At 38.7% G+C, this 25,773-nt stretch overlaps 1 protein-coding gene across 3 annotated transcripts in view; it reads right to left on the bottom strand.

The window, feature by feature from the left end:
- Positions 1-25,773, bottom strand: part of TPST1 (tyrosylprotein sulfotransferase 1) — a 118,796-nt gene that overhangs the window by 66,318 nt on the left and 26,705 nt on the right. For all 3 annotated transcript variants that reach the window (XM_029221475.1, XM_029221476.1, XM_029221477.1), the window contains exon 2: positions 20,254-21,199. In XM_029221475.1, coding sequence (XP_029077308.1) covers positions 20,254-21,098 — 845 coding nt within the window. In that variant the 5' untranslated portion in view covers positions 21,099-21,199. The remainder of the gene's footprint in view (positions 1-20,253; positions 21,200-25,773) is intronic.

Below are 25,773 nucleotides of genomic sequence, written 5' to 3'. Positions count from 1 at the left end.
TTCTAATGAATATGGCAGAAGTGATAGGATGTCACCTGAAGATTAGGTTAAGAAGATGTGAATTCCGTCTTGCTCACTTTCCCTGGCTCTTCTCATTTGCTTGCTCTGATTAGGTCAGCTGCTGTGTTGTGACTAGCCATACAGAGAAAGCTTCATGGCAAGGAAGTGAGGTCCTCCATCCAACACCCATGAGGAACTGAATCCTGCCCAAAACCACATGAGCTGGGAAACAGTCCCCTATCAGTTAAGCCTTGATTGCAGCCTGGAGACTCAGCTAAGACAAGCCCATAATCCCAACCCACCGAAACTATGATAAAATACATGTTTGCTATTTTAAGCAAACACTAAAGTCACTACATTTTGAGGAGCTTCCAGGTTGGTGAACATATCCACATGTCAGGAGGATGGAGCACCCTTGTTTCATGGGGCCAGAAGCTTCTGTCGTGGGACCCTTCCAGACCTTGCCCTACGTACTTCTTCATCTGTATCCTTTCTAAGAATGGCTCCAGATTTTTTCTTAAATGCAGCCTTTTAAATGAGAAATAAGCCAAGACTCAGTGACAGAGTGACTTATGTAGGCTCATACTGCTTATAAGAGGCAGAGCTGGGATTCAAACCCAGGACTATCTCAGTAAGAAACCAAAATCTTAACTATCTTAGACTCACTGAATATGTCTTCGTAGGAGCTAATTTTAATGTAGATTACAATCAGAATTTTTTTTGTAAATGTCTGATTTAAAACTGTTAATGTCTACTTTTAATGAAATAAATGATTCATTTAATTATTTTTTTAAAAGATGGAATGGGGAATACCCTGGCAGTCCTGTGGTTAGGACTCTGTGGTCCCACTGCCAATGGGCCAGGTTCAATCCCTGGTTGAGGAACTAAGATCCCGCAAGCTGTGCGGCAAGGTCAAAAATAAAAAAAATAAAAGATGGAATGATATAATGTCCTGGATTTGCGTTAAAATAATTCAAGAGTAGGGGAAGGGAGAAAGTTAAATGAAACACTGTTGGCCTATATTGATCATTGTTGGTGGTCATACATATACTATTCTTTTGAATATTTTTGTACTTGAAAATGTTCACAATAAAGAAAAAACTTATCTTAAGGTTTCTCAGCCTTGGCACTATTTACATTTTAATTGGATAAATTCCTTGTTGTGGGGCTTGCCTTGTGCATTGTAGGATGTTTAGCAACATCCCTGGTCTCTACCTATTAAATGCCAGCAGTGCAACCACCCCACCATTGTGACAACCAAAAATATTTCCAGACATTGCGAAATGTCCCCCAGGAGAGCAAACTGGCCCCAGTTGAGAACCACTGCTTTAAAACAAGGTTGCTTCTTATTATAAGTCCTAGCCTAAACAAAACCACAAAACATTAGGAAAGCTGCAGGACATAAATATATACAAAAGTCATTTGTATTTTGATACAAGAGCAACTAACAGAAACTTTAAAAACAACAAATTATATAGGGGAATTCCCTGGCAGTCCAGTGGTTAGGACTTGGAGCTTTCACTGTGGGGGGCCGGGTTCAATCCCTGGTGGGGGAACTAAGATCCCATAGCTGTGCAGTATGGCCAAAAACAAACAAAAAATTATTTGAAAAAAAACACATTATTCACATTAACAGCAAAAAGGTACTCAAAAATTAATCAAAAGTACAAGACTTTTATGAAGAACATAATAAAATATCATCAAAAGATGTTGAAGACCTAAATAAATGGAGAAGCATACTGTGTTATGGATAGGAAGGCTTAATATTGATATAATGATAGCTATCCTTCTCAAAATTACCTACCAATTCGATGTAAATTTAATCATTAATAAATCATGCTTAAATAGAAAACTGAGGAATAAAGGGCTAAAAATAGCCAAGACATTCCTAGAGAAGAACTAAGCACGAGGCTTGCCCTACTGGATATTAAAACATTTCATAAAACTATAGTAATTAAAATAGAGTATAACTATGTTATATTTCACTAACAGAAAAATGCATATATGGAAACTTAATATTTAACCTAGCAGGTACTACAGGCGGCTAGGGAAAAAGAGACTATTACATAAACAGCTCTGGGGAACCAGACATCCATATGGAAAAAAATTAAAGATGGATCTGTACCCTCACACACAAAAAATAAATTTCATAATGATTAATAAATTCCAGATTGATTAACATGAAAGGAAAATATTTCAAGTTTTAGGAAAAAATATGGGAGACTATTTTTGACCATAGGGTAAGGAAAGAGTTCTTTACAAAACACAAAGTTCAAACCATAAGGGAGAGGCTGAACCAAGATGGTGGAGTAGAAGGACGTGCTCTCACTCCCTCTTGTGAGAACACCAGAATCACAACTAGCTGCTGGACAGTCATCGACAGGAAGACACTGGAACTCACCAGAAAGATCCCCACATCCAAAGACAAAGGAGAAGCCACAGTGAGACGGTAGGAGGGTCACAATCACAGTAAAATCAAATCCCATAACCGCTGGGTGGGTGACTCACAGACTGGAGAACACTTATACCACAGAAGTCCACCCGCTGGAGTGAAGGTTCCGAGCCCCACATCAGGCTTCCCAACCTAGGGATCCAGCAACGGGAGGAGGAATTCCTAGAGAATCAGACTTTGAAGCCTAGTGGGATTTGATTGCAGGACTTTGACAGGACTGGGGAAAACGGAGACTCCACTCTTGGAGGGCACACACAAAGTAGTGTGCGCATCGGGACCCAGGGGAAGGAGCAGTGACCCCGAGGGAGACTGAACCAGACCTACCTGCTAGTGTTGGAGGGTCTCCTGCAGACGTGGGGGGTGGCTGTGGTTCACCGCGGGGACAAGGACACTGGCAGCACAAGTTCTGGGAAGTACTCCTTGGCGTGAGCGCTCCCAGAGTCTGTCATTAGCCCCACCAAAGAGCCCAGGTAGGCTCCAGTGTTGGGCTGCCTCAGGCCAAACAACCAACAAGGAAGGAACACAGCCCCACCCATCAGCAGTCAAGTGGATTAAAGTTTTACTGAGCTCTGCCCACCAGAGCAACACCCAGCTCTACCCACCACCAGTCCCTCCCATCAGGAAACTTACACAAGCCTCTTAAATAGCCTCATCCACCAGAGGGCAGACAGCAGAAGCAAAAAGAACTACAATCCTGCAGCCTATGGAACAAAAAACACACTCACAGAAAGATAGACAAGAGGAAAAGGCAGAGGGCAAGGCAGAGGGCTATATACCAGATGAAGGAACAAGATAAAACCCCAGACAAACAACTAAATGAAGTGCAGATAGGCAACCTTCCAGAAAAAGAATTCAGAATAATGATAGTGAAGATGATCCAGGACCTCAGAAAAGAATGGAGGCAAAGATCGAGAGGATGCAAGAAATGTTTAACAAAGACCTTGAAGAATTAAAGAACAAAGAAACAGAGATGAACAATACAATAACTGAAATGAAAACTACACTAGAAGGAATCAATAGCAGAATAACTGAGGCAGAAGAACGAATAAGGACATTCCAACCAAAAACGGATAAGACAGAGGGTGGAATTCACTGCCACGGAACAGAATAAAGAAAAAAGAATGAAAAGAAATGAAGACAGCCTAAGATATCTCTGGGACAACATTAAACGCAACAACATTCGCATTACAGGGGTCCCAGAAGGGGAAGAGAGAGAAAAAGGACCCGAGAAAACATGTGAAGAGATTATAGTCGGAAACTTCCCTAACATGGGAAAGGAAATAGCCACCCAAGTCCAGGAAGCGCAGAGAGTCCCCATACAGGATAAACCCAAGGAGAAACACGCTGAGACACACAGTGATCAAACTGGCAAAAATTAAAGACAAAGAAACATTATTGAAAGCAACAAGGGAAAAATGACAAATAACATACAAGGGAACCCCATAAGGTTAACAGCTGATTTCTCAGCAGAAACTCTACAAGCCAGAAGGGAGTGGCATGATATACTTAAAGTGATGAAAGGGAAGAACCTACAACCAAGATTACTCTACCCAACAAGGATCTCACTCAGATTCGATGGAGAAATCAAAAGCTTTACAGACAAGGAAAAGCTAAGAGAATTCAGCACCACCAAACCAGTTCTACAACAAATGCTAAAGAAACTTCTCTAAGTGGGAAACACAAAAGAAGAAAAGGACCTACAAAAACAAACCCAAAACAATTAAGAAAATGGTAATAGGAACATACATATCAATAATTACCTTAAACATGAATGGATTAAATGCTCCAACCAAAAGACACAGGCTCGCTGAATGGACACAAAAACAAGACCCATATATATGCTGTCTACAAGAGACCCACTTCAGACCTAGGGACACATACAGGCTGAAAGTGAGGGGATGGAAAAAGATATTCCATGCAAATGGAAATCAAAAGAAAGCTGGAGTAGCAATACTCATATCAGATAAAAGAGACTTTAAAATAAAGAGTGCTACAAGAGACAAGGAAGGACACTACATAATGATCAAGGGATCAATCCAAGAAGAAGATATAACAATTATAAATATATATGCACCCAACATAGGAGCACCTTAATACATAAGGCAACAGCTAACAGCTGTAAAAGAGGAAATCAACAGTAACACAATAATAGTGGGGGACTTTGACACCTCACTTATACCAACGGATAGATCATCCAAAATGAAAATAAATAAGAAAACAGAAGCTTTAAATGACACAGTAGACCAGATAGATTTAATTGATATTTATAGGACATTCCATCCAAAAACAGCAGATTACACTTTCTTCTCAAGTGCGCACAGAACATTCTCCAGGATAGATCACATCTTGGGTCACAAATCAAGCCTCAGTAAATTTAAGAAAATTGAAATCATATCAAACATCTTTTCTGACCACAACGCTATGAGATTAGAAATGAATTACAGGGAAGAAAACATAAAAAACACAAACACATGGAGTCTGAACACTACATTACTAAATAACCAAGAGATCAGTGAAGAAACCAAAGAGGAAATCAAAAAATACCTAGAGAAAAATGACAATGAAAACATGACGATCCAAAACCTATGGGATGCAGCAAAAGCAGTTCTAAGAGGGAATTTTATAGCTATACAAGCCTACCTCAAGAAACAAGAAAAATCTCAAATAAACGATCTAACCTTACACCTAAAGGAACTAGAGAAAGAACAACAAACAAAACGCAAAGTGAGCAGAAGGAAAGAAATCATAAAGATCAGAGCAGAAATAAATGAAATAGAAACAAAGAAAACAATAGCAAAGATCAATAAAACTAAAAGCTGGTTCTTTGAGAAGATAAACAAAACTGATAAACCATTAGCCAGACTCATCAAGAAAAAGAGGGAGAGGACTCAAATCAATAAAATTAGAAATGAAACAGGAGAAGTTACAACAGACACCGCAGAAATACAAAGCATCCTAATAGACTAGTACAAGCAACTCTACGTCAGCAAAATGTACAACCTGGAAGAAATGGACAAATTCTTGGAAAGGTATAACCTTCCAAGACTGAATCAGAAAGAAATAAAAATATGAATAGACCAATCACAAGTAATGAAATTGAAACTGTGATTTAAAATCTTCCAACAAACAGAAGTCCAGGACCAGAAGGCTTCACAGGTGAATTCTATCAAACATTTAGAGAAGAGCTAATGCCCATCCTTCTCAAACTCTTCCAAAAAATTGCAGAGGAAGGAACACTCCCAAACTCATTCTATGAGGCCACCATCACCCTGAGACCAAAACCAGACAAAGATACTACAAAAAAAGAAAATTACAGACCTATATCACTGATGAATATAAATGCAAAAATCCTCAACAAAATACTAGCAAACAGAATCCAAAAACACATTATAAGGATCATACACCATGATCAAGTGGGATTCATCCCAGGGATGCAAGGATTCTTCAGTATACGCAAATCAATCTATGTGATACACCATATTAACAAACTGAAGAATAAAAACCATATGATCATCTCAAGAGATGCAAAAAAAGCTTTTGACAAAATTCAACACCCATTTATGATAAAAACTCTCCAGAAAGTGGGCACAGACGGAACCTACCTCAACATAATAAAGGCCATATACGACAAACCCACAGCAAACATCATTCTCAATGGTGAAAAACTGAAAGCATTTCCTCTAAGATCAGGAACAAGACAAGGATGTCCACTCTCACCACTATTATTCAACTTAGTTTTGGAAGTCCTAGCCACGGCAGTCAAAGAAGAAAAGAAATAAAAGGAATACAAATTGGAAAAGAAGAAGTAAAACTGTCACTGTTTGCAGATGACATGATACTATACATAGAGAATCCTAAAGATGACACTGGAACACTACTAGAGCTAATCAATGAATTTGGTAATGTTGCAGGACACAAAATTAATGCACAGAAATCTCTTGCATTCCTATATACTAATGATGAAAAATCTGAAAGAGAAATTAAGGAAACACTCCCATTTACCACTTCAACAAAAACAATAAAATACCTAGGAATAAACCTACCTAGGGAGACAAAAAGACCTGTATGCAGAAAATGATAAGACACTGATGAAAGTAATTAAAGATGATACCAACAGATGGAGAGATATACGATGTTCTTGGATTGGAAGAATCAATATTGTGAAAATGACTATACTACACAAAGCAATCTGCAGATTCAATGCGATCCCTATCAAATTACCAATGGCATTTTTTACAGAACTAGAACAAAAACTCATAAAATTTGTATGGAGACACAAAAGGCCCCGAATAGCCAAAGCAGTCTTGAGGGAAAAAAACGGAGCTGGAGGAATCAGACTCCCTGACTTCAGACTATACTATAAAGCAACAGTAATCAAGACAATCTGGTACTGGCACAAAACCAGAAACATAGATCAATGGAACAGGATAGAAAGCCCAGAGATAAACCCACGCACCTATGGTCAACTAATCGATGACAAAGAAGGCAAGGATATACAATGAAGAAAAGACAGTCTCTTCAATAAGTGGTGCTGGGAAAACTGGACAGCTACATGTAAAAGAATGAAATTAGAACACTCTCTAACACCATACACAAAAATAAACTCAAAATGGATTAGAGACCTAAATGTAAGACTGGACACTATAAAACTCTTAGAGGAAAACATAGGAAGAACACTCTTTGACATAAATCACAGCAAAATCTCTTTTGATCCACCTCCTAGAGTAATGGAAATAAAAACAAAAATAAACAAATGGGACCTAATGAAACTTAAAAGCTTTTGCACAGCAAAGGAAACCATAAACAAGACATAAAGACAACCCTCAGAATGGGAGAAAATATTTGCAAACGAATCAACAAAGGGTTAATCTCCAAAATATATAAACAGCTCATGCAGCTCAATATTAAAAAAACAAACAACCCAATCCAAAAATGGGCAGAAGACCTAAACAGACATTTCTCCAAAGAAGACATGCAGATGGCCAAGAAGCACATGAAAAGCTGCTCAACACCACTAATTATTAGAGAAATGCAAACCAAAACTACAATGAAGGCTTCCCTGGTGGCGCAGTGGTTCAGAGTCCGCCTGCCGATGCAGGGGACACAGGTTCATGCCGCAGTCCGGGAAGATCACACACGCCGCGGAGCAACTGGGCCTGTGAGCCATGGCTGCTGAGCCTGCACGTCTGTAGTCTGTGCTCCGCAACGGGAGAGTCCACAACAGTGAGAGGCCCGCGTACCGGAAAAAAAAAAAAAAACTACAATGAGGTATTACCAGTTAGAATGGGCATTGTCAGAAAATCTACAAACAACAAACGCTGGACAGGGTGTGGAGAAAAGGGAACCCTCTTGCACTGTTGGTGGGAATGTAAATTGATACAGCCACTATGGAGAACAGTATGGAGGTTCCTTAAAAAACTAAAAGTAGAATTACCGTATGATCCAGCAATCCCACTACTGGGCCTATACCCAGAGAAAACCATAATTCAAAAAGACACATGCACCCCAATGTTCATTGCAGCACTATTTACAACAGCCAGGTCATGGAAGCAACCTAAGTGCCCATCGACAGACAAATGGATAAAGAAGATGTGGTACATATATACAATGGAATATTACTCAGCCATAAAAAGGAACGAAATTGGGTCATTTTTTGAGACGTGGCTGGATCTAGAGACTGTCATAGAGAGTGAAGTAAGTCAGAAAGAGAAAAACAAATATCGTATATTAACGCATGTATGTGGAACCTAGAAAAATGGTACAGATGAACCGGTTTGCAGGGCAGAAGTTGAGACACAGATGTAGAGAAGAAATATATGGACACCAACAGGGGAAAGCCGTTGGGGGGTGGGGATGGTGGTATGATGAATTGGGCGATTGGGATTGACATGTATACACCGATGTGCATAAAAATGATGACTAATAAGAACCTGCTGTATAAAAAAATAAAATTTAATTTAAAAATTTAAAAAATAAAAGAATATCTAGGTCATCAAAAGTACCGAAAGTCTGAGAAACTGTCGTTAGCTAGGAGAAACCTAAGGAGATATGATGACTCAATGTCATATGGAATCCTGGAGGGATCCTGGAACAGAAAAAGAATATTAGGCAACATTGCTAATTTTACTATTTAACAATTTCCAGGACTTCCCTTGTGGCGCAGTGGTTAAGAATCCGCCTGCCATTGCAGGGCACACAGGTTCAAGCCCTGGTCCGTGAAGATTCCACATGCCGCAGAGCAACTAAGCCTGTGTGCCACAACTACTAAGCCTGCGCTCTAGGGCCCGTGAGCCACAGCTACTGAAGCCCTCACGCCTAGAGCCTGTGCTCTGCAACAAGAGAAGCCACCGCAATGAGAAGCCCGCACACCACAACGAAGAGCAGCCCCCGTTCGCTGCAACCAGAGAAAAGCCCACGTGCAACAATGAAGACCCAGTGCAGCCAAAAATAAATTTAAAAAGTAATACTGTTAAAAATTTTTCCATATTTGAATATATTAATTTGGGTTTCTGATTTGTTACATGAATTTTATGAACAATTATATCTCAAGACCACTTGTATTTCACAGTTTATCATGTTCAAAAATCAATGTCATATAAAGATTAAAACAAACAAAACAAAAAAAATCGTAAGGGAAAAGACTGATAAATGCAACAACTTGAAAATCTACATTCACCAAAACAGATTATAAAGAAAGTTAAAAGACAAGCTACTGAGAGAAGCAATCTGTAATATATCTATCAGATAAAGGATATCAAAAAGAAAAAGACAAACCTTACCCATCAGAAATATGGGCAAAAGTCATGAACAGGCCTTTCACAAAAGAGAACTATATATAGCCAATAAAAATATACGGTGCTCAAATTCATTAACAGAATTACAAATTGAAATTACCATTTACTCTTACCCAGTTAGAAAAATTAACAAGCCAGGCTGTACTATACAGTTAAACTAAATAAGAAGGTTTTAAAAAAAAAAAGCCAGGCTGGTGAGGTTATGGATTCCTGGGGATTTTTATATTGATAGTAGCAGTGTAAGCTACTGCACACTCTTTGGAAAACAACTTGGCATTACCTAGTGAAGGTGAATATGCATATCCTCCATGACCCAGCAATCCTATGCTTTAGTGTGTATCTTAGAGAAACTCTTGAAGAGGACACCTTAAAAAATGTATATAGCTCGAAACCGAAAATGACCCAAATGTTCATCAACAGTATAAATGTATAAATAATTATATTTATTATTATATCATAGTATTGTGGCAATAAAAACAAATTGAAAATAGCTATACACCTCAAAAATATAAATCTCAAGATAATGCTAAGTAAAAAAAAAAAATGGACAGAAGAAAACACAGACTATGATCTCATTTATGTAAAGTTCACAAATAGGCTAACTAAACAAACAAAAATGGGAAAAACACGACAAAAATAATGACAGACCGGGTATCATCATCAGGTAGTTTCAAATATTGCTACTGTAAGGCTGAAATTCCCAAACTGCCATGTCAGTTTCCCTAGTAGAGCTGTTAAAATCAGGTGCCCATTTTGTTTCATTAGTTAAACAAACATTCATGAGTTAAGACTATCTCTACCGTAAACAAGCTTATGGAGAATGTGTGATAACAAAAGCCTATGGCGCACTTGGTACCATGCTAGGTACCATGCTAGGTGTTTTGCACTCATTTTTTTTTTTTTTTGACAGAGCATAAGCATTTAATAATAAAATATATATATACTATAAGTACCATTTATGCCAGGTGCTGTGCTAAAGGCTTTATAGTAATTTTAATTTAATCCTTACAACAACTCTATGAAGTAAATAAATACTATGACCTCCATCCTCAGTGGGTACTGTCGATATTATTATTATCCTGATAATAATAATAATAAAGATAATAGGTAACATTTTTTTTTTTTTTGGCCACACCGTGCAGCTTCAAAGCGCAGAGTGAAAGCACACAGTCCTAACCAGTGGACTGCCAGGGAATTCCCAATAGGTACTTTTGATCACCTACTAATGCCAGGCACTGGGCTAAGGCTTTATAGTCAACCTAATTTAATCCTGAGGACAGCCCGACAAAGTAGGTATCATCCCTAATGGATATTACTTCCATCCCCATTTCCAGGATAATAAAACTAAGGGGGAGGATGAGGAAACTAAGCATAAGCAAAATCAAGTAACTCACCCAAGGTCATATAACTAATAAAGGATAGAGCTAGGATTTGAAACTTTGTCTGACTCTTATCTGTCTGCCTGTGTTTAGCCACTTTCACACTCATTATTTTATTTAATATTCATAAGCCCTATAAAGTAAATGTAACATAGAGGTTAAGAGCACAGGTTCTGAAGATGGAAAGACGTGAGCCCATATCCTCGCTCTACTATGTTCCAACTGTGGAACCGAGGACAAGTTCCTCAACCTCTTGGAGAGGGATAGGCCCTTCATCTATAAAATGGAGGGTTTTTTAAAAATAAATTTATTTATTTATTTTTGGCTGCGTTGGGTCTTCGTTGCTGCGTGCGGGCTTTCTCTAGCTGCGGCGAGGGTGGGCTACTCTTTGTTGCGGTGCACGGGCCTCTCATTGCGGTGGCTTCTCTTGTTGTGGAGCACAGGCTCTCGGTGTGCAGGCTTCAGTAGTTGTGGCACTCGGGCTCAGTAATTGTGGTTCGTGGGCTCTAGAGTGCAGGCTCAGAGTTGTGGCGCACAGAATAAGCTGCTCCGTGGCACGCGGGATCTTCCCAGACCAGGGCTCAAACCTGTGTCCCCTGCATTGGCAGGAGGATTCTTAACCACTGCACCACCAAGGAAGTCCCAAACTGGAGGTTTTTAAAGTATCTGTGTGTAAGTGTGAAAGGGTAAATATGAAAACTGAGATAAGGCATGCAAAGAACTTATAACACAGTGTCTGGCACACAACAAATATTCAATAAATATTAGATGATAACATCATGGTCATCATCACCATCTTCTCCATTTTCTTGATTGAAAAAATGAAGATACAGAGAGGGACAGTAGTTTATCCAATGTTACAAAACCAGTTGGTGTCAGTAAAAGAATTTTAAACATAGGTCTAATCAGCTTCAAAGTCTGAACCCTTTTCCACTTGCCAAGACACCTCATGAAGGCAAAGGAAGCACATCCTAGACAAAGGGAGATCTCAAGGAGCTCTTCCTTAGGAAAGGGAGACCTAAGCTGAATGCTTAAAATACAACTTGACTTGGTCAGATGAAGTGAGAGAAAGGTACTGCAGACAGAGGGAGCAATACATCCAAAGGAGCTGATACAATGAACAGTGTGGACTATTTGAGTAGATACAATTATTTCCGTGTGGCTAGAGCCCAGAAAGTAAGAGGCAAAAAAGTTAGAGTCTACATATGAAGCAAACATAAGATGCAGCATGATTCTGAGCAAGGGTTCTTAAAGTGAAATCTCCAGACAAGGAGCATCACCACCTAGGAACCTGCTACGAATGCAAATTATTGGGGCTACACCAGGTCTGAATCGGAAACTCTGGGTCTTTTAAAAAGGTGACCCTAATGTATGGCTGATGTTTGAGAAGATGATTTTGATCAATGATGGAATGTAATGGTGTTTTTCAAAAATAATGAAATCATCCTTTATTAGATAACTCAGAAGAGGGAGAGGACCATAGTATCTGGATAGAAACTAGCTATAATACCTATGATGTGCTTGGTTTTTCTTTGATAGCAGTTAATCAATTTTACAGGTTATTCTACTTACAGATCAAATTTGCCCTATGTTTCACCTTAGAAAAACACTCCCAAACAGGCTAACATTTTAAATCTTAAAAAAATTTTTTTTCTTTGTTTCATACCTTCTAAGTTTCATACCCTGAAAGGTCAAACTTAGGTCTATTAAAACTAAGTGTTTAGGGCTTCCCTGGTGGTGCACTGGTTGAATCCACCTGTCAATGCAGGGAACACGGGTTCGAGCCCTGGTCCGGGAAGATCCCACATGCCACGGAGCACCTAAGCCCGAGTGCCACAACTACTGAGTCTGCGCTCTAGAGCCGGCGAGCCACAACTACTGAAGACCGTGCCTAGAGCCCGTGCTCCGCAACAAAAGAAGCCACCGCAATGAGAAGCCCACACACCACGACGAAGAGTAGCCCCCACTTGCCACAACTAGAGAAAGCCCAAGTGCAGCAACAAAGACCCAACTCAGCCATACATACATACATACATAAATACATAAATAAATAAAACAAAAAAACTAAGTGTTTGTAGGGACTTCCCTGGTGGCTCAGTGGATAAGACTCCGTGTTCCCAATGCAGGGGGCCCGGGTTTGATCCCTGGTCAGGGAACTAGATCCCACATGCTGTAACTAAGAGCCCGCATGCTGCTACTAAGAGCCTGTATGCCGCAACTAAAAGATCCCGCATGCCAAAACTGAAGATCCCACAAGCCGCAACTAAAGATCCCACGTGCTGCAATGAAGATCCTGCGTGCAACTAAGACCTGGTGTAGCCAAATAAGTAAGTAAATAAATAAATACTTAAAACAAAAACAAAAAAACCCTAAGTGTCTGTAGAAACCATTATGATCCCAACCTCTTAAAAACTTACAATTTTTATAAATTTAAGAGGATGTCATAATCAACTTTTTCTTTTGAAAACAAAATAGAAGTGTCGCAATTCCATGAGTTTTACTTCAGTTTTGCTAAATCCAAGCAAAATTAAATGTTGCCACAAACCAGAGCCACACCACCTCTAAGTACTTTAGATACCAAGGTTCCTTATGAGATTTCATTTGAAAAGAGTGTCCCACAGATAAGACAAGTTTGAAACAACTGGTCTACAGGATAAAAGTTAAGATCTTTAGCATAAAATATAAGGCCCTCCAAAGCCTGGTCCCTCTCAGCTCTCTCAAGCCTATTCCCACTACTTCGTGCCTGGGAATGAACTCTCTTGCAACACCAAACTGCCTATAATTCCTCATAAATACCACAGTGTTTCTCATCTTTGTGAATTTGTCCATGTTGTAGCTTCCAAATGATTACTGCCTGGTTTTATTTTACTTTATGTTTAAACAATTATATTAGGCTATGGGAAACAAATGTGACATTCTGGGCCCAGGTGGGACTGAGCTTGGATGACTTCCACTATAGAGTGGGAGGGCAGGGCCTACAGTTCAGGCATAACAGGTCCCAGCTGTTCTCTAGGTCCTTCTGTGCCCCTAGGTTGAGCCATGAGTCAGGCCACAAGAAGCTCTCTATTCCACCTCCTCTCTTTGGACACTGTAGGACTAGAGTTAGACACAGACCGATCCTAGGAGTAATATCTCCTGATGGTTCATTTGGCTAAGGAAGAAAGAGATGTTTTAAGTAGTCAAGGAAGAACTACCACACTCCAACCATGGGTCACCCAAGGAGCACAATATCCTGTAAGTCAAAATGGTCTTCCCTTTATCTGGAAGCTTGCCCCCCAGGGGGCATCTCGCAATGTCTGGAAACATTCTGGGTTGCCACAACTTGGCAGGGGTGGGGAGGGTTGCTACTGGTACCTACTGAGTAGGAGCCAGGGATGCTGCTAATTAAACATCCCACAACGTACAGGATGGTCCCCCACAACAAAGAATTATCTGGCCCAAAATGTCAATACTGCCAAGGTTGAGAAACACTGCTTTATTTCTCAATTTGAAACCACATCACCCAGGAAGGCCTTCCTGAACAGCCCAGACTGGGTTAGGTACCTCTTGTTGGTTTCCCATAGTACTTCACACTGTATCATTCAGCAATCTGTGTCTTCTGTTAGATCATGGGTACCTTTAGGGCAGACTTCTGTACTCTGTCTGGCATATAGTAAGTACTCAGTGAAGTAGCAGAGACTGCTATCTGCCTACCCCAAAAAACAACCTATTCTTCTCTGTAAAAGAAACATCAACTCTCAGTTGGGCACATGGTCACTACATTCCTCAGCCTTTTATTTATGGCCATAAGACTAAGTTATGGCCAGGGCAACACACGGAGAAGGGCTACCTGGAAGCTTCTTGAAACTATTCTTAAAAAATACTTAAGGCTCCTTCTTATATGCCCACCCTACCCTTACCCTGCTGCCTAGGACACAGATAATATGACTGGAGCTCCAACTTGGACCTTGGGGGCAATGAGCTTCCAAACCGGTCTTGCTCTGCCTTCTTTTACATAACAGCCACTATTTTATTTAAAACCATTGTTATCTTGGATCTCTATCTTTTGCAAAGACACCTTAATCTAAATGATTTAATACCCAACTTCTATTTTTTGCCATCGATTGCCATGTTCTTCAAGAAAAGTGAGAGTTGTGCTTTATATTAATTTATGTTCTTGTTCTTCTCGTTCTTCACTGACATATTTTTAAATACAATTTTCCTCTACTGTTTTCCTTTTACAACCTGTTTTGCTGTCAATTGTATTCCTCGTTTATTCAATTACCCTTTTCCAGCTAAGTGTTCTCAGCTACTTAGCTCTTCAATTTGACTTGTAAAAGTAGCACAGCCATTTCCACAATCCCAAAGCGTTCCTCTTAGATGGTATTTGATTAACAACTAAATTTATAAAGATAGGTTTACTGCCTTCACAAAGGATCAGTAATCCAAAGTAAACAGCCTAGCTCTATGATAATTTTATGGGGAAAAGTGTAATATTTATAAAACTCCTCTGGGATATTTTAATCTGAGTTCACAGAGCTCAGCCAATCCTGATTTGCATGCTATTAATCTTACAAACTATAGAAGTGATCCTAATTTGCATGAATATAGCTTTCTCTTAACTTGCTCATAATATTCTTTTTCTTTTTTTTTTGGCGGTACCGCAGGCCTCTCACTGTTGTGGCCTCTCCCGTTGCGGAGCACAGGCTCCGGACGCGCAAGCTCAGGGGCCATGGCTCACGGGCCCAGCTGCTCCGCGGCATGTGGGATCTTCCCGGACTGGGGCACGAACCTGTGTCCCCTGCATCGGCAGGCAGACTCTCAACCACTGTGCCACCAGGGAAGCCCACTCATAATATTCTTGTTATCCTTACATTTCAGAAATTTTTCAAGTAGACATTTTGTTATCTTTCTCTGGTAATCCTGTAAAATATAAAAATTTTTAATTTCCAAACTAAGTTCCATTTTGGAAACTAAAAAAAAAATTAATATTCTAAATTTACTAAATAACTATTCTACTTCCTCAAAAGTATCTCCATTTCCAAAAACTTTTCTGCATTATTTTCACCTATTTAATGTGTTTTTTGCTCTGGATCTGATTTCTAAGTTTTTTCTCTGCTTTACACTTATTAGAAGCTTCAGAGTGTCATTTATTGTATTCTAATTTGTTCTCTTATATTTACCACTATTATTACATTTTTCATTCTAACCTATTTGTGCATAATAGTTGTACACCCTTTTTCTGCTCTAGGAGTAGATAACTCTTCTCTGAATTGTAGTTGTGATTCTTGTACTTATTCCTTTTAAGGGTTATCATTATATTATTTTGTTTTTCTGGCTTTGCTCTTTTGACTACTAAACTTATTTACTGATCATAAGTTACCTTTTTATTTCACTCACTCTTGAGTATACATATGGTTGGTGGCTTTTTTTTTGTTGTTACTGTTATTGATGATTTTTATTTGTTCCAGGTAATTCTATAGTATCTTAATGAGTTTAAGAGCAAAACCAACTCTGTGCACTCTAGTAACTTCCTGAATGCTTCCATATGGAGATGACTAAAATTCCACAAAAATTCCACAATCTGCAGGAAGAGGTCTACATAAATAGTCTCAAACTTTACTTCTATTTCTTACTCAAAATACAAACTTCTATTTCCTACTCCAAACGCAAAATACAAATATCAAACAGATCAGGCCTCAGCAGTAGATACCATTTACTGATCAGCAAAACCCTCCTCCAATTCAATCACTTGGAGAATTCTGCCGGAATACACCTATTTGCATAAAATATTTTCCTTAGAATGTGCCCCCCCACCTTTCTATACAAACATTTCTTGAAAGATAAAGGCAAAAAGACATGTAGAAATACCTCAATTTTTTCCTACTCTCTATTAGTTTAGAAGAAATAGATCAGCGAGTTCTATACATATTGTTTTTTGGAGCTATCATATTCAAGACTATGATTCAGTTTAATACGAAGTTGAATAGTATGGTTGAATAATTTATTAAAACAGAACGTAGCATTCAAACATAAAAGTTATAATGCCAGTCACTGGAGAAACTAGAACTACTACTGGAGTTGAACAACTACCTTAAAATATCAAGGATGACTAGTATATCTAAAATCCTAGGGACTTCCCTGGCGGTCCAGTGGTTAAGACCCTGTGCTTCCAATGCAAGGGGTGTGGGTTCGATTCCTGGTCGGGGAACTGAGGTCCCATATGCTGCACAGCGTAGCCAAAAAAAATTAATAAGTAAAAAAATAAAATAGAATAAAATCCTACAGTTTTACCTAAATGCAGAACTAAAGCTAAATTATCAGCCAGTCAAAGCAATCTGTTTTCATCCCTTCTCCACTCATTATTTTGCTTTTATTTTCTATTTTGAAAAGTTTAGCTTATATACACTAATCTCTAATGAAGACTCCCTGGACCACGCCAGAATGAAAGTATGCTTTCTTCTATCAAACTCTTTCATAGATGACCCTTATACATGCTAGCAGGTGACTATCCTACACCTCCTACTCTTCTGTAACTGGAACTGATCAGGGAAGCAAGAGATGAAATGAAAATAACTGAAAATTCCTAAGCAAAGCAAAAGAAAGCTTAACCTTCATAGTTAACAATATAAGGCAGGTAGAACCATGAAGGCCCTTCTTATTGCTGTCGTCAACAATTTCTGCATCCTGAGCCATCTGGTGATATCTTCAAGGCTGCCTGAATATTTTCAGTATTTTTGTACTAAATAATACTAAAATAAGTATTAAAATACTTACTTTAAACAATTTTCCCAGAATAAAAATATTTATAGGAAGGCAAAAGCACACAGGATGATTGACTCTGGGCTATGAATTCCTTATGGTCATGACTCTCAACTAACATGTAATATTTACAACCTGGTACTTACTAATGGAGTAAGTCTGTATGTTTTTACCTTATCCCCCAATTAGCTCTTTTTAAGAGCAGGGACTCAGTCTTAAAAGAGGCAGTACAGTTTAGATTAGACCTGCTTCAACCACAGTAGCTCTGCTCTTATCTACTTTATACTGTAATGCTGGGTAAGTCTTTGTTTCAAAAAGGAGTTTAAATGTTATTATTTTGCTTGTAAGTTTAAAAACTACTTGCATCCCACTAAAATTAAAAGGACTGACAATACCAAGTGTTGGAAAAGATGTGAAGCAACTAGAACACATTCATGTATAGTATGGTCACACATGAATGGTACAGCCATACATGAATGATACAGACACCCTGGAAAAATGGAAGTATTTGTTAAAGATATATAGATACATAGATAGAGATATCTTACGAGCCATCAATTCTACTCATTGTTATATACCCAAGAGAAATGAAAGCTTATGTCAACCAAAGGTTATGTACAAGAATATGCTTAGCAACTTTACCCATAATTCCCCCAAACTGGAAACATCAAATGTCCATCAATGGAACAATGGATCAATTGTGTTATATTTACATATTGGAATATCACGTAGTAATGAAAAAGAATGAACTACTGCTATGTATAATATTCTGGGTGAATCTAAATGTTAAATGAAAAAATCCAAGAACAAGATAATAAATAGACATGACTGCATTTATATGAAGTTCAAAAACAAGCAAGACTGTTTTTGAACTTTATATGCAACCTCATATCACCTCTAGTGAAAGAGATTGGAACAGGGTTACTTTGGGGTTTAGGAGGATACTGACTGGGAAGGAGCATAAAGGAGTCTCCTGAGTGCTGGTAATTTTTTTATATCTTTATATGGATGGTGAGAACACAAGTGTGTAGAGATGTAAACATTCATCAAATTGTACACTGAAAATTTGTGATTTACTATATATGTTATACCCTAATTTTAAAAAACTCATATAGTGGCAAGAGTCGTGGAATAGGCATTGGAGGTTCTAGTCGTGGTTCTGCCATATGTGATTCTTGACAAAGCATAAAACCTCACTGGATCTGCATTCCATAGACTACATGCTAAGTAAGGTCTCTTCCCCCTCTAAAAGTCACTGATTCAAAATTCCTATGAATTTCCTTGGTCTGCATGTTTGCAAAATTATATTTTTTCTTTTTTCTTTTTTTTGGCCACGTTGCGCAGCATGCAGGTTCTTAGTTCCCCAACCAGGGATCAAACCTGTGCTCTCTGCAGTGGAAGTGCAGAGTCTTAACCACTGGACCACCAGGGAAGTCCCTGCAAAATTATCTTTTCCTGATTTCCACAGAAATATAACTTGAGCATCTCTTTAATCCCTACTTGGAGAGATGGGGGGTGTTAATAGGCTTATTTTACATTAATAGATGGAACTAGCATCAGAATTTCTGGGCCAACATACAAGCATACAAAGTAAAATGTTACCTAGGAATACAGGTGATTAGAAACTAGTGATGCTCTATTATTTGGAAAGAACAGTGAACTGTGATGACGTTAGCTAAAGCTGTAATTCTCTTTGAATCAATAAAAATAACCTGGAGCCACTGGAGTGACGATACCTAATAATTTATAATCAATAACTGAAAGCTTGTTGCAGAAAGGTAGCTGTTTCTTTCCAATTACCTATATGAGGAATCAATATTTACTGTACAAGTTCTATACTTTGAAAAAAAATCAAGAAGACATTCCTTGATAGGGGCAAGCAGGACACACAAGGGAAGTTCACTGCTTTTTCTTTTTTTTTTTTTTACAGGGGATATTACTTTTATAAATGGAAAGATAAAAAATAAAATTTAGTCATAGCCAACTTTTCTTCATGAGGAGATGCTACCTGAATTTAACAGTAGGTTTTATATCCTTATATCCTTATTCTAGGTATAAGTCATCAAGTCAGGTTATCAGATCAAGTCAGGCCACCCTAGTCATCACTTCATGAGAAAGGAAGAAAAATACAATGGTTTTAGAAATATTTGAATCCAAGGAACTTCTTGTATGAATTATGGATTAAGCTTCCAAATTTCAGAGATCCTCTAAAATTTTGTAAAAATCAAGGGAAGATGTATCCATCAGATGACAAAAGAAGCACTACATGTAATAAAATGCCATGGGAAAAAGCACTAGCCCATTAAGACCAAAGCATAGATTCTAATTCTGGCCCTGCCATTTAAATTTGAGTAAATCATTTTGATCTTTCTGACTCAGATTTCCTACCTGTAAAATGAAGGGAATGAGTTAGATAATTTTAACCTTTATTTTTCTCTCACTAAAATTTCCTATATGCTGGAATTCACTACATACCAACATGGTAGATGCTTTTCCTCATATTGACCCTAATCTACACAAAAGTTAACTATCCTTATTAACAAAAATATCTAGAAATTAAATATCAGAAGCCACTAAAATTGAATGATGGACATTAGAGTCTGATGTCTTTTCCACTGCTATAAATTGGGTTTGCTTCCATCAAGTACATAAAGGACAATTCATAAATTTAAAAATGAATTAAGCAAATGAAAGGGTCTATAATGAACCGGCTAGAGAATTTTTTAAAAACTTACTGATGAAGCTCTATTCCAGAAAAGGTCTATAGTTTCCATACACATATATATATTCCATATAGACACACACACACACACACACACACACACACACACACACACATTCTTTATTAGCTGAATATGGTCAAATAAAAAACATAACATCTACTCACTTTGACAGAGATACTCCCCCAGCTTTCCCAATCATCTCTTCATGGTGTAATACTGAGTGGTTCCAAGGAATTTGGAGGAACTTTAAGAGTGTTCTCATCCACCGTTCAGGATGTAAGACAAGTTGCTCATAGTGAACTAACATGCATTTTTTATAGCCAACCTCCATACACTGGTTATACATGGTCTCTATGGCACGATTCCACTTGGTCAAACAGTCCCTATAGCTGTTCAGGTCAAATCCAGCGATTGTAACTTTTCGAGAAATCATTGAATGTACTGATGCCCGGCCATCACGGACCATCAGGAGAAATTTGGCATTGGGGAATAACCTAGCAAGGTAAGTTAAGGATTTCAGGGCAAAAGGATCTTTATTACATAAATAAGGGGCTGGCTCCCCATGCTTAACAATGATTTCTAGTAAGAAGGCCTGCATGGCAGAATCCAGCACTTCATCGGTGACACCAGCCTCATCCAAGCGTATTTTCTCTTTACTCGACCGTGACCATATCTGCTTCAGAGCCAGGATTCGAGGAATGACCCTGGTTTCCTCTCCACAGCGAATATCAGGGTGTGCATCTAGCATGGCCCTCATGAGTGTGGTTCCACTCCGAGGCACACCTCCAATAAATATTAAAGGCATATCTTTGTGATAGGCAAAGGTTTTATTGGCTTTGATGTCCAGGCCAGTTCGCACAGTGGTCTTTGTGTTCTCCAATTTGAGGGGCTGGCTACGTTCTTCTATTCGGTGATGGCATTCCATGGCGTGTTGGCCCAAGTAAAATACAGTCACAGAACTAATCACCAGACATGCCAATAGTAAGTTCTGCTTCAGTTTTCCAACCATCTTGATGTGGTTATCTTGCTATTAAACAGATATTTTGCTACAAATGTTTTTCAGAAAACATTCAGGCCATGGAGATTCTACTTCAGAAAGATGACCAATATCTAATAGGAAAAGGAAAAAGTTATTTTACCATTACATTAAGATTGTTTACAAAGTAATCATCAGTTATCACCATTGCATTTTAGCTAGAAAGAAGTTGAAGCAGTCTTAAATACACTGATACTCTTAGAATAAAAGTATATATAAATATAAGCAAAAATAAATCAATATTTCTAATCAGAAACAGCTTTTCTTAATGTAACAATTCTGAAGCTACAGACCTTGCACAGAATGGAAAAATAAAATTATTTCTATAGTGAGTCAAGCAAATATTTAATATTCCCAAGTATGTTTGGAGTCTAACCCAAGGTTCATCTCTGATATTCAGAGTTGCTTCATCCCCAAGAAGCTTCATCCACATTCTACTATAAAGAGAAATTACAGAAGAAATATACAACTTCCAAATTTTTAACACAGATTCAGTTTATTCATATCTTACAAATTATTTATTTAGGTACTACAGTCCAGATACTTGGGCTTGGCTGAGGATAAACTTTGAAAAGGACAGCAGTGCAGTGACCCCTGCTCTCAGGAAACAAAGTCTCATGGGCAGACAAATATACAATGATAATAAAGTGTGATCAGTGTCTTAGTAGAAATAAGCAAAGGAGACGATGGTAGTATAATGAAAAGGCACACAGAAAGGAAGCTACCTCAGGAAGCTATAAAACCATATATAAAACAAGAGGAAGGAGTACGCTAAGCAATAGAAACTTGTGTGCAAAAGCACAATGGCATGACAGAACACAGCATAATTAGGTGACAAGAAGTAGTTCAGGAAAGCTGGTGTATAGGGTGCAAAGAAAACTGTGTGTGTCTGTGATCTAGCCTTATCTAGAATAGATAAGATTTGGGTACACAGAGCATTCTAAACTGAAGATACGCTATGACCAAAGACACAGACATGTAAAAGCAGGGGCATGTATGTAAAACATACGTACTATGTACATGTAAACTTACCCTGAATTTCAGAGGGCAAGTGTAATGTTTAGTTTTATCTGTCAACTTGGCTAGGCTATGGTGCCCAGTGTTTGGTCAAACACCAGTCAAAATGTTTCTGTGAAGGTATATTTTTTAGAAGTGATTAACAATTAAATCAACAGACTTTGAGTAGATTACCCTCCAAAATACAGGTGGACCTCATCCAACAATTGAAGTCCTTAAGAGAAAAGACAAGTTTCCTGAAGAAAAAGGGATTCTCCACAAGACTGCAACACAGAAACCCTGCCTGAGCTTCTAGCCTGCTGCCCTGAGGAATTCAGCCTCTAGGCTAACATCAACTCTTACCTGCCGGACTGCTGTATGGATTTTAGAAATACCAGTGCCATAATCACATGAGCCAATTCCTTAAAAACTCTCAGTCATGCACACACACACACACACACACACACACACACACACACACACACACGAATATCCTGACTGACAGTGAGTAGACCTGGGGAAATGACTGACTACACCAGAAAAAGAACACATTCTGAGGGGCTGGATGTCTAGCTATGAACTAACCAGAAGGTAGGCAATTCTTCTCCCCAAAAAAACAAGTTATAAAGAGGAATGAAACTGACAAAACCACCCTTTCAGTCCTCTGGAAATTGACCAAAGGAATACAGCAACCCAAGAAGCATTTATGTTTGAAAAACTGCTCAACGTTCAGTAAGAACAGTGAAAGCTGTGGTATTTGTGCCCAAGACTACTCCCACCCCCACCATCCACCCACTCAGCAGGTACAGAGGTTCTGCAGGGCAGGGCAAACTACAAGGCCTGGAGGCTTTGCTGCTGGAATCAATGGGAGATCACTCAATTTGAACTGGAGCGTAGCACACATGCCCAACTGTGCTGCCAGTGTAAGTGATGCTCCAGGCGGCAGGTGAGCAAGGACGGTGAAGAGCTCTAGTAGGCTGAGGCTGTAGTCGTGATCAGCAAGCTCGTGGCCAACGCTGAGCTATATACAGGCAAAGAGGAGGCATGAAAGGATCAAGCGGAAAGTAAACACCAGGGCAGATTTGAGAACAGCCTGAACTTTGAACATGTTCCTCTGCCCCACACGCAGATCCACTGGCAGAGGACAAGTCTTACTGCCTCAATATGTTTGAGCACAACCGCTGTCCACTAAGCTATGCAGACAGGAGGGCAAACCACAAGAAAGCCATGCTTAATAATGAAAACAATTGTGTGTGTGTGTGTGTGTGTATGTATCTGAGCAGCTACATCAGCATACATTTATATGAAATGTTCACATCTGGCAAATTTACAGAGACAGAAAGCATGGGGTGGAAGCAGGAACTTATGGCAAACAGGCATGAGGGGACTTTTTCCAGTGATGAAAATGTTCTAAAACTGGACTGTTGTGATAGTTGCACAACTCTATAAAATCTACTAAAAATCACTGAATTGTACCCTTAAAATGAGTAAGTTTTATGGTATATGCTACACCTCAGTACAGCTGGTTTTTCTTTTTTTGAAGAATACACTCAAAGAAATATTTTTTGAGAGTCTCAGTAGGATACAACAGTCAAGATCTGGTTTTTGTTTACTCATGTATTCATTCCTTTAGCCACATATTTGAAGACCTATTATTGTGCCAGGCACTGTACTTTATTATAAAGCTGCAACAAAGAACCACAAAGTGAGAAGAGGTTGAGATTAGAAGATCAGCTTGATAAGAAAAGACTGCAAAGAAAAAAACATTAATTAAGATAATTGGTAGCAATATAGCATTGAAATATCTATGCAGAAAACTGTATCCATGATGTAGAAGGCACACTTAAGATGTTACACCAGTATTTAATTTAAAGGGGAGAAAGTGGGAAGGAAAGAAAACAATGGAGAGAAAAGAGAGTAATAGAGAAAATGGAGAATTAAGATTCAACCCTAGAAAAATAACGTTTTGGTTAAAGAAACTAAAACTGTATCACAAGCACAAAGGGAAAAAATCCTTTTGGAAATAGAAAAAAAGACATTAGTCTATTCAAGTGAGGGCCTACCTTTCAAGCAAAACAATGACAATAAACCCAATCTGGAAACATCCTGGCAATTTCAAATATGGCAATTTCAAATTTCAAATATAGTTCAATTTCAAATGTGAAAGAAATAGTTCTTCAGCCTTCCAAACAGAAAAAGAAAATAAGGACCATAGGACCAAAAAACAAGCTGGCATTAGATGTCTCTGCAACATTAAATGCTTATCCTCTGGTTTCCTTGTAAGATACCTTTCCTTATTTTTCAAATTTGCTATGATGAACATGTGTTACCTTTCTAAGTGAGAAAAGAAAAAACAATATTAAAAAATAATAGGGGGCTTCCCTGGTGGTGCAGTGGTTAAGAATCTGCCTGCCAATGCAGGGGACACGGGTTCGAGCCCTGGTCCAGGAAGATCCCACATGCCATGGAGCAACTAAGCCCATGAGCCACAACTACTGAGCCTGTGCTCTAGAGCCCGCAAGCCATGAATACTGAGCCCACGTGCCACGACTACTGAGCCCATGTGCCACAACTACTGAAGCCCGCGCGCCTAGAGCCTGTGCTCTGCAACAAGAGAAGCCACTGCAATGAGAAGCCCATGCACTGCAACGAAGAGTAGCCCCCACTCACAGCAACTAGAGAAAGCCCGCGCAGCAACGAAGACCCAAGGCAGCCAAAACTAAATAAATTTATTAAAAAACAATAATAATAGGAATAGCCTTTCTTAAAAATTGACAGGTAAAGATCTGAAGAATGAGCAGGAACTAGGTAAAGAGTGAAGAGAAGAGCATTCTAAGCAAAAGTAAATGGATACGCAAAAGCCCTGCAATAGAAAGGCATTTTAAAGCTTTCAGGGACTTCCCTGGCAGTACAGTGGTTAAGACTCTGTGCTTCCAATTCAGGGGGCACGGGTTCAATCCCTAGTTGGGAACTAAGATCCCACATGCCACATGGTGCGGGCAAAAAAAAAAAAAAAAAATAGTTTTCAAAGAGCAGGCTAAGGCAGTAAGCAAGAGAGAAAGTGAGTGAGAGATGAAACTGGAAAAATGGGCAGGGGTCAGTTCATAAATCTTGTGGGTCGGGTTAGGGATATAAAATTTTATCACAGATGCAATCAGATGTGACTGATTTAAAGATCCTAAGCAGTGAGTTACTTAATCCTATTTAGGTTTATACAATCTCACTCTGGCCAAAACTATCTTGAAAAACAAAAATGTTGGAAGATTCACAATTTCAAAACTTAATACAAAGTGATAGTAATGAAGACAATGCAATACTGGCAGAAAAACAGGCATACAGATGAATGGAAGTCCAGAAATAAACTGTTACATTTATGGTCAACTGACTTTTGACAAGGGTGCCAAGATAACTGAGAGAGGAAAGAGCACTCTTTTCAACAAATGATGCTGGGACAACTGGACATCCACATGCAAAAGAATGAAGCTGAATACCTATTCACAAAAATTTACTCAAAATGAGCTAGAGACCTAAATGTAAGAGCTAAAACTATAAAATTCTTAGAAGAAAACAGAAGTGTAAATCTTTGTGGCTGTGCGTTAGGCCACAGTTTCATAGATACAACACCAAAAGTACAAGAGACAAAGAAAAAACA

The sequence above is a fragment of the Monodon monoceros genome, unplaced genomic scaffold, assembly GCF_005190385.1.
Source record: "Monodon monoceros isolate NGI ecotype Baffin Bay Population unplaced genomic scaffold, NGI_Narwhal_1 Super_Scaffold_13, whole genome shotgun sequence".
Taxonomy (NCBI): domain Eukaryota; kingdom Metazoa; phylum Chordata; class Mammalia; order Artiodactyla; family Monodontidae; genus Monodon; species Monodon monoceros.
The sequence above is the reverse complement of the archived record's forward strand: the minus strand, read 5'-3'. Positions and strand labels throughout refer to the sequence as shown.